General features: G+C 45.4%; 1 protein-coding gene across 2 annotated transcripts in view; it reads right to left on the minus strand.

Moving 5' to 3' along the window:
* Window positions 1-14,519, minus strand: part of LOC121693554 (regulator of G-protein signaling 6-like) — a 77,011-nt gene extending 62,492 nt beyond the window's left edge. For both annotated transcript variants that reach the window (XM_042073082.1, XM_042073081.1), the window contains exons 1-2: window positions 14,267-14,519; window positions 213-308 (exon numbers count right to left, since the gene is read on the minus strand). In XM_042073082.1, the coding sequence (XP_041929016.1) occupies window positions 213-296 (84 nt within the window). In that variant the 5' untranslated portion in view covers window positions 297-308; window positions 14,267-14,519. The remainder of the gene's footprint in view (window positions 1-212; window positions 309-14,266) is intronic.
* Window positions 14,520-14,832: the final 313 nt, after the last annotated feature.

Consider the following 14,832-nt stretch of genomic DNA (forward strand, 5'->3'; position numbering starts at 1 on the left):
TCAGTGTGAGCACAACTCATTCACAGAGACATGATTGCCTACCTTCCTATCAGTGCTTTTTCCCCCACCAGCCCACAGTGTGGAAACAAATTTATTTTACTGAACGAAACGTACAGGCATATGGAGAGACAGAGTGTAACACAAGCCTTATTACAGGACCTTGTGTAGTACGGCAGAGTAGCGTGAAGTGTTTTAAACAGGTGAGCTCCTACCTTTTTGTAGACTATCATGTTAGGCGAGTCATCGTCTGGATTAGCAGTGCCCACACCAATATGGTCTCTGGACCCTTGTGCCATGACTGCTAGGACCTGTGAGAGCGAGAGAGAAAGAGAGAGAGAGAGAGAGAGAGACAGAGAGAAAGAGAGAGAGGTAGAGAGAGAGAGAGAGAGGTAGAGAGAGGGACATTATTAGAAAGTAAACAGATACAAATGCAGGAGAAAATAGTGAAAGAGGGAGAGATGGAGTGAGGGAGAGGGGGAGAGCAAAATAAAGCAAAAGAGGGTGAGATAGAGATGGAGAGAGAAAGAAAGGAGCAAAGAGATAGAAACAAAGAGAAAGAGAGAGAGAGAGAGAGAGAGAAAAAATTTTGCTGATGACTTGGTTCTACTGTCTGCTACTGAAAAAGGTCTACAACTACAGTTAGACATAGTAGAAATGTACTGTAAGACCTGGGCCCTAGAGATAAACCTAGACAAAACAAATGTAATGATTTTCCAAAAACACCCCAAATGCCAAGAAAGCAAACACTAATTTAAAATAAACAATTCTATCACCCCCCACACCATGAGTTATACCTACCTAGGTATAACAATGACAGCATCAGGGAGTTTTAACATGGCAGTAGGGCTGCAGCTATCGATTCTTTTTGTAATCGATTAATCTAGCACTTTATCGATCGATTAATCGGATATTTTTTTTTTTTTGCATTTTTAAACAACCAAAACAAATAATGCATAACGAAAATGACATGGCTGTAAAATGATCAAGCAATTGGCACAGAGGTATTTATTCTAACTCCAACATTTGGCTCCAAAACTAAGCCCATTTATTGCAATTTACCCATTTAGTGTTTATAAGTGCCAGTGCCAACAATTAAATAATGTTCAAAATGCTCTCTGTAAAATTGCAGCCTCTTGTGCATGACTTAGCTGGGCGAACAAAGCTGCCCATACTATGTTGTGAAGTGCTGGGAGGGAGAAGAGGGAAAGCAATTTAATGTATTAATATGCACAACAAGTTTCATGCTGTAATCTAGACTTGACATCAAAGTAAATATCTGTTTTATGTAGATTTCTACACCTGCAGCATTTACCATTAGGCTACTAACAAATAATGTTAACATTAGGCTACTAAAAAATAGCCTACCATTAGGCTACTAAAAAACAAATTCTGGGGTGAGCCTATTTGCTATGGTAACCCAGCAACCTGTGTGTGTGTGTGTGTGTGTATGCACGCGTGCGGTGCGTGAGGGAAGATGAGGGTGCATGCATGCGTGTATAAAAATGGGTTCTTTTTTAGGCATACTGTCTTGCAATTGAACGTGAATAAGTTTACTACTTAAAAACATAAAAAGCTAAACATTATATCACGACATCGCTACAAATACAGTATGTGATTAAAATCAGCCAACATCAATGTAGGCTATAGGCTACGTAGATAGATGATAGATAGGCTAGATAGATGGATAGTGCTGTAGTGAATGTGACCGGCATAATTCACCTTTGTTATTAAGTGTGGTTCTACACACCGTTATATTATTAAACATATTAAACACAGCACTTTGTTCTGTCTGTAGTTACTTCATGTAAGTATAACTGTTCAGGGATTGCGGTCCCTTTAAATGTTATGAATGTGTGATGACGTGTAGCCCCATGCCTGTTTTGTTGCTGGACAGCGCCATTTTATTTTTCAGTGTTTTTCCTATGAAAATAAACGACACACGCATTTGTGTGCTCAACGTGAGAAATTGTCTCTTGCGATTTACTGCAATTACCACACTGGTGACCCCGACGTTAGTCTGCTGGACGTATCCAGAGACACGACACGACCATGACCGCGAACGCTGTTACCCTCAAACTCCCCGAATTCTGGGAATCGTCGGCGTCGGCATGGTTTGCCCAGACTGAAGCGCAGTTCGCGTTGCGTGAGATCACTGCGGATCCAACAAAGTACTACTACGTTGTGTCGGCTCTCGGAAATTCAACAGCATCCAGAGTAGTGAGTCTTCTTAAAAACCCTCCGGCAACTGAGAAGTATATAGCACTCAAAGCCCACCTGTTGAAAACTTTTGAACTGTCAGACGCTGAGAGAGCCAGCAGGCTTTTCTCCCTTCAAGGACTGGGTGACAGCAAACCATCTGAGCTCATGGACCATATGCTGGATCTCTTGGGTGAGCACAGACCCGATTTTCTTTTTATCCAACTTTTTCTGCGTCAGCTGCCTTCCCAAGTCAGGGCTGCACTAGCCAACACCGCAATCACTGACTGTCGGAGGCTGGCTGAAGAGGCTGACAAATTCTTCCTGGCAAGTCAGGGACATTGTGTGGCCGCGCTTTTTCCCGCACACATCGCTCCTGTGACGCTGGACGACTCCACACTCATCGCTGCAACCACTTCTCGTCGGCAGCAGTCTTCTGGCCCCCAACAGTCTTCAGGCTTGTGTTTTTATCATGCCAAGTTTGGACCCAAGGCTAACAAATGTCGTTCGCCGTGCAGTTTCGGTGGGTCGGGAAATGCCAGGGCTGGCGCTCAGTAGTGGCCATGAGCGTCGGCCGCGTAGGCCGCGTAGGCAGGCTGCTTTTCATCCGTGACATCATCTCCGGACGTCGTTTCCTGTGCGACACGGGGGCACAGAGGAGCGTCCTGCCTGCATCCCGTTTGGACATGGTGACTGACAGCCACGGCCCCCCTATGGAAGCTGCCAATGGTAGCCCCATCCGCACGTATGGAACGAGGTACAGTACGTTGAATTGTGTTTCGGAGGACAGCGGTTTGGCTGGGACTTTGTTACAGCAAAGGTTGCCGTTCCCCTCCTCGGAGCCGATTTTCTGTGTGCACATGGACTGTTGGTAGATGTTAAGAACCGCCGTTTGATTGACGCCGTCAAATTTTGTTCTTATACGTGCACGCTCAGCGGGACTGACTCCATACGACTGTCTAGCATGCTCTCAGCCTCAGATGACTTCCACCGTCTACTTGCCGAGTTCCCAGCGCTCACTCAGCCCACTTTCTCTGCATCCGCTGTGAAGCATGGTGTGGAGCACCATCTCGCCACTACTGGTCCACCAGTCCACGCTCGCACTCGGCGCTTCGACCCGACCAAGCTTGCCGTTGCAAAGGCTGAATTTGCAAACATGGAACGCCTGGGTATAGTCCGTCGATCCGACAGCCCGTGGGCATCACCCCTCCACATCGTCCCCAAACCGGGCGGCGGCTGGCGCCCGTGTGGCGACTACCGGCAGCTTAATGAGGCAATGACACCTGACCGATACCCAGTCCCGAACATACAGGATTTTTCAGCTCACCTGGCAGGTAAGGTGATTTTTTCCAAGGTGGACCTTGTCCGGGGATATCATCAGGTGCCGGTGCACCCACTGGACATTCCCAAAACAGCCGTGATCACGCCGTTCGGTCTTTTTGAGTTCCTGCGCATGCCATTCGGCCTTAAAAATGCCGCCCAATCTTTTCAACGCCTCATGGACTCTGTTTTGCGGGACCTACCTTTTCTTTTTGTGTACCTGGATGACATCCTCGTAGCGAGCACGTCCAAGTCTCAACACCTGGCGCACCTCCGAACACTTTTTGAGCGACTTAGCCAACACGGGCTAATTGTCAACCCCGCCAAGTGCCAGTTTGGTCTCTCCACCGTTGACTTCCTGGGACACAGAGTCACTAAGGACGGTGCAGTCCTTCTCCCATCAAAGGTAGAGGCAGTAACAAAGTTCCCACGCCCGCTCACTGTCAAATCCCTGCAGGAGTTCCTCGGCATGGTGAATTTTTACCACCGCTTCATCCCTCGAGCTGCTCAGCTTATGCGGCCCTTGCACGAGGCCTTGAAAGGTAAGCCCAAGCACCTTGTGGACTGGTCAGAGAGCAGGGACAAGGCTTTTGCTGCCACTAAGGCAGCCCTGGCGAATGCCACCATGCTGGTGCATCCTTCTTCAACAGCCTGCATCGCCATCACCTCGGACGCCTCGGACTACGCTGTCGGTGCTGTCTACGAGCAGTGGGTAGGCGGGGCCTGGCAGCCGCTGGCCTTCTTTAACCGTCAGCTGCGTCCCAGCGAGTGTAAGTACAGCACTTTCAACCGGGAGCTGCTTGGTCTCTACCTCGCCATCAGACATTTTCGTTCCCTGCTGGAAGGTCGACACTTTACTGCTTTTGTGGACCACAAGCCACTGACTTTTGCCATGGCCAAGGTGGCTGAGCCGTGGTCCGCCCGCCAGCAACGCCATCTGTCCTACATTTCAGAGTTCACTACAGACTTGCAACATGTTGCTGGTAAGAACAACTACGTGGCGGACTGCCTGTCACGGGCTGTGGCGGGGCAGTCCATCTTTGCTTTGATTACCACCGCATGTCTGCAGATCAGACCACAGACCCGGACGTGCAACTCCTGAGGACCTCAACTACAGGGCTGCAGATCGAGGACGTGGTTTTTGGAGATGCTGGCACCACGCTCCTGTGTGACGTCTCCACAGGCAGTCCAAAGTACACCGTCACACTAAAGCCCCGCTAGAGTTGTTCCCGGTTCCAGAGAGACACATTTTGACCATGTGAATGTAGATCTGGTCGGCTCTCTGCCATCCTCTCACGGTTTCACATACCTGTTAACCATGGTTGACAGGACCACCCGCTGGCCTGAGGCTGTGCCACTGACGTCTGTGGCGACTGTTGAGATGACACGGGCATTTATCGGAGCCTGGGTTGCTCGTTTCGGCACCCCCTCGGATATCTCCTCTGACGAGGCGCGCAGTTCACGTCTGAGCTGTGGAATGCTGTCGCACAGAGCCTCGGGGTGAAACTCCACCGCACGACTGCATATCACCCGCAGGCTAACGGACTCTGTGAACGTTTTCATAGGTCAATGAAGGCTGCCCTGCGTGCCAGCCTCAAAGACAGCAACTGGGTCGACAAACTCCCATGGGTGATGCTGGGGATCAGGACCGCGCCAAAGGAGGACTTACAGTCCTCATCTGGCGAACTTGTTTATGCTCAACGTGAGAAATTGTCTCTTGCGATTTACTGCAATTTCCACAGTGCCTACTTTATTTATTGACGCTTGGTGAAACAGCATGGAGTGCATGTTTTCGGTTCAGATGCTTGTTCTTTTCCTTTTTTGAGTATGTAATGATCCAAAAACTTTACTTGAAAACTTTAGACATTCTCTGCCATTTATGGATATCTTGACTCCGCCATCGCGCCAGCTAATTCAGAACATAGACATAATCTATGATTCAGAATGTATCACGATTCACGCGCTAGTGATGTGCTTCCCGAACAACGGTCCGTGTGGAACAATAAAATCCCTGCGCGTATAGTGCGCGTCATAGGAATTTAACGAGGCTTCGAGGCAGGGTTTTTGCCTCGAGTAATTTTTGTAATCGAGTTATTCGAGTAACTCGATGAATCATTTCAGCCCTACATGGCAGTGAATGCACTAAAGGAAAAAGCTCGAAGAGCCCTAAATGCAATTAAAAGAAAATTTTATAATCTCCAAATTCCAATTAAAATCTGGCTTAAAATATTTGATAGTGTCATCCAGCCCATTGCGCTGTATGGTAGTGAAGTATGGGGTCCACTCAGTCATCATAGCTATACTCACTGGGACAAACACACAATAGAATCCCTACATGCTGAGTTCTGCAGACACATTCTACAAGTACAGAGAAAAACACCAACAAATGCATGTAGAGCAGAATTAGGTAGATACCCACTAATCATTAACATCAACAAAAGAGCACTCAATTTTCTGAATCACCTTAAATCCAGCCCACAAGACACCCTTCATTCTAAAGCCCTCCAAACCCAAGAGCTGAACCCAGAAAAAAGTCCCCTACATCAGTTGTTGCAGAGACTAACTGCCTTGCCACACACCCACTCTGATCAGTCTCACAACAACACTGTTTTCCAAAAAACAATCAGAGTAAACCAAATTATGAAACAATGTAAAGAAGCCTATTTGAAATATTGGAAAGAAGAAACTAAAAATCAAAGTAGATTACAATGCTATCTGGCCCTAAACCGAGAATATAAATTAGCAGAATATCTTAATACTGTCAGAGATTGAAAACAGAGACTGACCCTAACCAAGTACAGGCTAAGTGACCACAAATGGGAAATCGAAAAAGGAAGACTTAGAAAATCATGGCAACCAAAAGAACACAGAACATGTGGTTACTGCATGACAGGTGAGGTTGAGACAGAGATGCACTTCCTCCTACAATGTACATCCTTCAATCAAACAAGAAACCTTTTCTTCAACAAATTTAACTCAGAAATTCCTCATTTTAATGAACTTAATGACATATCAAAATTAAAGATATTATTAGGAGAAGGAGATAAAGCATATCTTGCTGCCCAGTATGTATCAACATGCCACAACCTGAGGGACAATGAGTGACCTATATCGACAAATAAACACACACACAGACACACACACAGACACACACACACACACACACACACACACACTGCATCATACACTGCATTTTATTTTACTTTTACCATTTATTTTATTCTTATGAAAATCTACTGACATGTACTGTATGTGTTATGTGTTATGTGTATGTGTCGATTTATTGTATAACTGCTTTGGCAATATAAGTGAGCTTGTCATGCCAATAAAGCATTCTTGAATTGAATTGAATTGAATTGAGTGCAGCATGAGGAATAGCAGCTAAGCAGAGCAGCACATTAGTGTGTTTGGCTGCTGCATGTGAGTGGAGTAATGCTATGGATACAGCAATGGAACAGCCCGCTAGGAACCCAGCAGGCCTTACTTACCCCACTGCCATTACACAGCCATAAAACCACAGGCCTGCCAAATCCCACACACACACACACACACACACACACAGACATACAAACACACACACACACACACACACACAACACGAGCACACACACACACAAACACGAGCACACACACACACACAGTGCACTCATGAGTGCGCTCATGCAAACACAAACATTCACACTCACATTCTCACACACAAACAATAATCAAGCTCTCTCTCACACACACCAAAGTTGCCACGCACGCACGCACACACACATGCACGGTTGCACACACACACACACACACACACACACACACACACACACACACACATATACACATGCACAGTTGCACACACAGTCATGCGTGCACACGCACACACAGTTTCCCGGGTACAGGTCTCTGGGGGAGGCTGCAGTGTATTAGGGCCTGTCCACACGGAGACGCTTTTTAGGTTAAACGCAGAGGTTTTGCTTCGTCTTGGCCGAGCGTCCAAACGAATCCTGTAAACGCACTGCCCGAAACCGCACTTTTCTGAAACCTGGTCCCAGAGTGGAGAAATCTGAAACCGTAGCCCGTTTGAGTTCGTTTAGACAGCGAAACCGCACATCCTGCTTGCGTATCGATGATGTCATCGCCACACCTCAGCTGCCCTGGACTTGCACTTATAGTATTGCCTAACAATACTAGTTTTCATACATGTACATGACATTACCTACGATTACACTCCGTTAAGATAAATATCACAACTGATGCTGCGCAGCGCCGTTAGCTTATGACTGAACACTGTTTTTCCCGGTGTTTTTTTATGCATTCTAGCTACTGTCAGTGACGCGAGAGAACTTAAGTTATTAGGAAAGTGTGGTGTAAGTTTAGGCTACATTAATTTGTGCGTAGTGCCAGTGTCATTCATTTATTTTACATGTCTTACAACATATATACATGCATTCACAGTCGAGTGAAATCAGATATAAGCATACAAAGACGCTTAGAACTCACGTTAAGCCGATGGTAGCACACTGAATGCGAAAGCACGATTTGATGCAGGCAAAAGTATTGACTGTTACTAACGAAGGTTTTATAGCAATATTATAAATGTGGCGACAGAATAGCCTAGAACTTGGGTAAGCCTTGCGTTTAGTAGCCTAATTGTGGTGATAGCCAAAACTAATGTGAATCACGGACTATCCTACAACCAAAGAAAGTAAAGGTGATTAGTAGGCCTACCTGCGTTAGCCAAATAAAGGACAGGGCTGCACCCTTCACAAACCGTAAAATAAAGTTTATTAGTTTTACAGTTGACTACAGTTGACAGTTCACCATCAGTCCACACAAACAATTCTGGTTTCCTTGCACTAGCCATTTCGCCGTAGCCTATTCTGTCTGTTTTTAAAGCGCAAGTTTTGCAAGTTTTGGTGAATTTCTGTAAAGACACAGTGCCACCTATAGGCCTGGGGTATGAAGTAACGTGTTGGGTCGTGTTGAGATGGATCCGTTTGGACGCAAATATTCTTGATACGGTTCCAGGGAAGACGGAGGAAAAAAAGATCGGTTTGGTACGTGTGGACTAGGCCTTAGTTGAGTCCAGCGGTGACATGAATCAGCTGGGGGCTGGTCACCGTTGGTGACCGCTGCTGACTGATCAGCTGAATCAGACTGCACTGCCCTGACCTCAACCACACCAGCACTCCTACACACCAGCACACGGGAGAGGCGCTGGAGGACCAAAGGTCAGCTCAATACCAACAGCACTCATGCAGCTGCACAGCCGCTACCCACATTATAAACCAGTTAAAATACATCTGCATATACAGTAATATACTCCTATAGAGTAGTATGAGCCTGCTACAACAGAGCTGAATACTGTATTATGAATCAGTTAGAATACAACTACAGACTGGTACTCTAATATAATCTTATAGGGCCTACAGATGTACATCATGAGTCTGCTACAATATAGCTGAATATTATACATCAGCTTCAAAGCAGTTAAATATTAAATAGATCTGCATATTACAAACCATTTACAATAGAGCTGCATATTGTTAACCATCTACAACACAGTTGTAGGGTTATCCAAATAGCGGCCACATCCGCGGGACAAGTGAGTGGCGCTGACCTGTGTGTGTCTGCCACGCGTGGACAAGTATGCCAGTGTGCAGGAAATCCTCACCGCATCCGAACGAACAACTGTTGTGGCATATTGAATGCTCTCTGTCATAATTTCCATTCAAAATAGCAGAGCAACGCGAGCGACAGAAAGAAAATAGAAACGGGGCGTCCGACAAAAGCTCTGCTAAAAACGTTGCGTTGCGTTGGACACCACAGCAACCCACCAACTTTGCGTTGCATTCTGTCAGGCTATTCCAATTAAAAAACAATGTAGTCTAATTAATAAACTGCTCGCACCGCATTTACTGGAACGTGGAGACCATGTGTAGGGCTAACCAGCTATTTTCTATCAGTTGTGTCGATGCTCAGTGTGTGCTATTGAGAGGGGAAAAAAAAAATTATTGTGTGTGTGTGTACCCAGCGCTCTGCATGGAAAAACTCTGACGGTGACTTTAACAAGGTAAATGCTAACTATTTAATTTGGTTTAAGCAATGTGGCAAACACCTTATGCAAAAGCACACTGGAAACGTTAACTTTACCGTAACATGCCAGCTGTACGGACGTATTCACCAGCAAATTCCAGCTGATTATGTTCCCTTTTATAGCAGCTATGTGCGTGTGTTAAAGTCAAGCAAGCTAAAAGAATGAACAAAATAAAACATCTCATTTTGACAACTTGTATAAACGATGAATTCCATGGTTAAATAACGTGTGCTCTAAAACGAACTACCTAGCAATGTATGCGCACTGCGCAGAACCAAACATAGAAAGTTTAAGGACTTGGGTATAGCAACAATGAAATCTATTGTAACCTAGCAAACTATTCAACAGTATCCATTCTAAAATCTTTAGTAATCTCCTTATCTCTGAACACACTATGGCACAGTAGGCCAACTCATTTTGTATGGGTTGTTTTCACATCCACCATCTTACATTGACATTGGCAAAATATTTTCAGATTTTTGAAATAGTTCCATGTTGGTCATTCCTGTAGCCTACTTTTACTGAGGTTTTGGTTTTTGCCCTGTACTAGAATCCTTTTAGTAGCCTATCAGCATCAAGATCATTTGGGCAGGTATCATATTTTCACAATGTTGCTAATTTGCTTTCAGAGGTGCAGTACATAGATAGATAGATAGATAGATAGATAGATAGATACTTTATTGATCCCCAGGGGAAATTCAAGGTCTCAGCAGCAGCATACATACAACACAAACACATTCTTTAACAGCAACATGTTTTTGGTCAGAGTTAGATATAGAAATGTGCATGAGTGTTAGGATTAATATTTTTCCATTTTTAAATGTTTGCGGGTGTGTACATGTTTAATCCTTGATGCTTTGGCCCTTGGTTTGATTTAATTGGGCCCTTGGGCCAAACTATTTGGGGACTCCTGCAGTAGAACATTATAAACCAGCTACCATCTACAATATATACTGCTCAAAAAAATTAAGGGAACACTTACAGTTTTCCAGAATTGTTAAAACACATTTTTTTAAACCTTCCACCCTTTTCTCCATTCTCAAACTACATTCACAGAATGTCTGACAGTCCTTGCAAAATAAAACACTTGCCTCAAAAGTTTTACTTGTGCTCAGAGCCAAACAGTGTCACAGTACCGATCCAGTGTATGATTGAAGTGTTCCCTTAACTTTTTCAGCAGTATATCTGCATCTTATGAACCTAGCTTGGCCTAGGCAACAACAGCTGCATCGTACTGCACAGTTAAGGTCTACAGCTAAATCTCCTCCACCAGGCAACGTCCACCTAAGAGCAGCACAAGCCACAGAGGCAAACCCAGCATCATACTCAAACACTCACCACAGAGGCAAACCCAGCATCATACTCAAACACTCACCACAGACAACACACAGGTTAGTCTCCCTCTGGCTCTTGGCTACAGTGTGTGTGTGTGTGTGTGTGTGTGTGTCTGTCTGTCTGTATGCTTGCCTGTCTGTCTGCCTCTGTTCTGAGCAGCGATAAGAGAGCAGACAGACAGGCAGCAGCTAAGTGCCAGGCGGCGTCACACACACACACACACACACACACACACACACACATGGCCAAAGTGAGGGGAATAGCAGAGTGAGAGAAATGTCAGTGCTCCCATTCATTTCAGAATGCTAATGTGTGTGTGTATGTGGGTGGGCGTGTTTAGTATGTATCTGTGTACAGTATGTGTGTGTCTCTGTGTCTGTACAGTATAGGCCTGTGTGTGTCTCTGTATCTGTACAGTATAGGCCTATGTGTGTGTGTGTCTCTGTGTGTGTGTACAGTATATGTGTGTGTGTGTCTCTGTGTCTGTACAGTGTGTGTGTGTGTGTACAGTATGTGTGTGTGTGTCTGTGTGTGTCTCTGTGTCTGTACAGTATCTGTGTGTGTGAGAAGTTGACTGCAAAAATCTATTGCAACTATTATGTATGTGCTACAGAGAGAGAGAGAGAGAGAGAGAAAGAAAGAGAGAGAAAGAAAGAGAGAAAGAAAGAGTTGCTGAGAGCTCGGTCATTTTCCACCACTCTCCCATACCTCCCTGGGAGGTGAACCCAAACCCCTCTGGCCAAGTCCCAGATGGAGATGTCTGTTGTAGCTCTGTGTAGGGGTGGGAATCACAGAGTACTTTGCAAGACGATACTGTCACAATACTTTGTCCACAACGTCAGTATCACGATACAGTGATCCTGCAATACTTGATACACTGCAAGAAAATCAGCGATATCTGTGTAACATCTATATAACTGTAACTGAATAAGAAAAACTCCTCCGAAACAGACAAAAAGCAGGAATTATGCATTTATTTCAAGTACAACAAAGTAGAACCCTTGCACTGTCTGCCACTTTCTCCAAGTAAGTTTTTTATTCAAGTTCATACTGTACATTGACAAGCACCATCACGAGAAGTCATGAAGTAGATAGGGGCTTTGGTAAGTCAAAGAGATGGAGGAGCCTGTATTGCCACACAGATATCTCCGGCAGGACGATACACCACAAACACCATGCGATACGATCTTACCACATCAATATATTGTCACATCCTTAGTTCTATGTGTGTGTGTGTCAGTGTGAGTGTGTGTATGCTCCAAGGATCTGTGGATTTTCCTGAACACCTTTATTTCTTCAAACACTCATGCCCAGGTGAGTTTACTCTTACACACACTTTACACACACACACAGCACAAGACCATCTCTCCTGTGAATAATCGTGAAAAGCTTTGGATGTTATTTTTTCACTGCGACTTCCTGCTTGAGTCTCGTCTCCACATGCACTTCAACATGGTATGTCACACAGGAAGTGCCGGGTTCGATAAGGCCGCACTTGGACCATCCTGGATGGAGAGGACCTCGCTGCGGCTCATGCTCTCTGAGCGTGTGTGTGTGTCTGTGTGTGTGTGTGTGTGTGAGTGTGATGCTCTCCGAGTCGGAGCGCTGCTGATAGGGACCGGCATAAAGCTGGACCAGCGCCAGGAAAGCAATCACATTTTTGTCGCCACACGGGCTTCACCTGATAACCCCCCCTACACAGACACAAACGAACGAACACACACACACACACACACACACACACACAGGTTAGTAGCATGGCTTCAAACAGTAGTCAGTCTAAAGAGGATGCGCCTGGAACTAGAGAATAAACTGCCTGTGAGTTCCGTAAAAAAAAACATCCGTCACCTGGACTGGCAGAAGAGCTTATCTGAGGCAGATCAATACTAATCTATTCACAGAACTGGAACTCACAAATAAATGGAATGCACAGCAGACTTGGGGAAATTGCATTCAGCCTGCTCTAATTAGGCTACTGTTACATGCAGAAGGCCTAATTTGGCTGTTCTATCTATCCGTGTCTCGGTCGCTTGTAGATCAAATGGACCACCCAAATGGATTTAGGCATACTCCATTCTATAGTTATGTACATTGTTTGTATATATTTTCTCTATATTGTTTTTTTGTATATTGTTTAGTATTTAGTCAATTTGTTGTATCGTATGTTGTCTACATATTCTCTACGCTGCTAGAATGCCACCACCACCAGCTGAGGCAAAATGCCTTGTGTGTGATTTACTCAATTGGCCAAATAGATCCGATTCCAATTTTGATAGTGTGCAGTCTAGTGAGCCCATTCTCATTTGAGGAATATTGTTTCTGCCGGGCAGGCACAGCGTTCTCCTTCATGGCATCACCTGTGTAGCCTACAATCAAGCATGGGTGAATGGCGGCAAGCATGCGCTCCGTTTGAGAGCAGCTTTTGTTCACTCTCCACTCAGCCATAAGGTCACAGACATCATTACATAATATGACACATTCACAATTTTTGAGCGGCTGGAGAGGGAGAGAGAGGGAGAGTGAGAGGGAGAGAGAGAGAGAGAGAGGCTAGGGATAGCAGCAGTGCGGAAATGAGCCATCATCTGCCTCTCACTCATGAGCCCAGGCAGTTATACTAAGGCATGCATCATAACATTACTTTCAGTAGCTCATAGGCTACCTCTTCTTAAAATACTACCATTCCATAGCCAGCCTGAGTGATGTTGACTGACATCATGACTGCTGTCTGACTGACAACTGAAACTGACTAATGTTAAGGTTAATAGATCAAAGATCTATCTGTCTAAATCCAAATTTATTTTAAAATAGAAGAACACAAACAATAGCTGAGATAAAGGAATTCCAATCATCTGTGTTGCTTGACAAGCCGTTTTCAGACACACAACTTCAGGACTTGTGTGTGTGTGTGAGAGAGAGAGAAAGAGAGAGAGAGAGAGAGAGAGAGTCTGTGTCTGTGAGTGCAGGGTGGTAGGCTACTGACATTCACAGAGAACGCTGTTTAATTAGGACCCGCGGTAGTGAGTTAATGAAGCGAAAGATGAGCATTGCTGCACAGAGACTCAGAGATTCAGCTGTTTCTTTGCGTCGCATTTACGAACAAACCAAATCCTAACGAATCCACACACAACCCATTCACAGCTGCCGCGAACCCCTGAGCTAGTCCATCTTAACAAGTGTTTGCTGGAGCTGAGAGGAGAGGAGAGGAGAGGTTGTTGCAAGCGGGAGAGTTGGCCAGCAATAAGAGGAGTCTGCCCACAACACAAACAGCGCCACACAATCACCAGCCATTCAAATCGCCAAAAGCCCTCTCAACCTGTCAATGAATGCATTTATTACCTTAGCAACAAAACAACGTCGGAGTCCACTCCTGGCTATTTTAGTGTCCTTAGCAACAAGCCGAAAGCAGGTTCATGACACAGATGACTTGCAGAAGGCGGAGAGCCGTTCGGAGAGAAAAAAAAAAGACGAAAATCACGCCGCGAGGAGCGCAAGAGGAAAACGGCGTTGCAGCGTTCGCTTCTGTCGGTGTGTCCGGACAGCTGAAAGCAGCGACCAGTCAGAGGGCGAGAGCGAGATCCGTGCGTGTGCGTTCCTCCATGTCTGTGTATGAGTGCGTGCATGCAGGAGTGTATCTTGAAGAGTGTGTGAGAAAGCAAGAGAGCAAGAGAGAGAATAAATAGAAGGGAGGGAGAGTGGAGTGTGGGAGTGTCTATACACAAATGCTGTAGCAATGCACAAACACGGGGGGGGGGGGGGGTTGGGGGCAAAGTGATTGAAGAGAAAAAGAGATGTCAAATGAAACAAATCAATAGACAGCTCTTAGATGTGTAGAGAGAAAACCCAAAAACGAGAAGGGGGCGGCTGGAGACGAGACAGGTGGTATTGGATAGAAAAGTGGAAGC

Source organism: Alosa sapidissima, chromosome 19 (assembly GCF_018492685.1).
Source record: "Alosa sapidissima isolate fAloSap1 chromosome 19, fAloSap1.pri, whole genome shotgun sequence".
NCBI lineage: Eukaryota > Metazoa > Chordata > Actinopteri > Clupeiformes > Clupeidae > Alosa > Alosa sapidissima.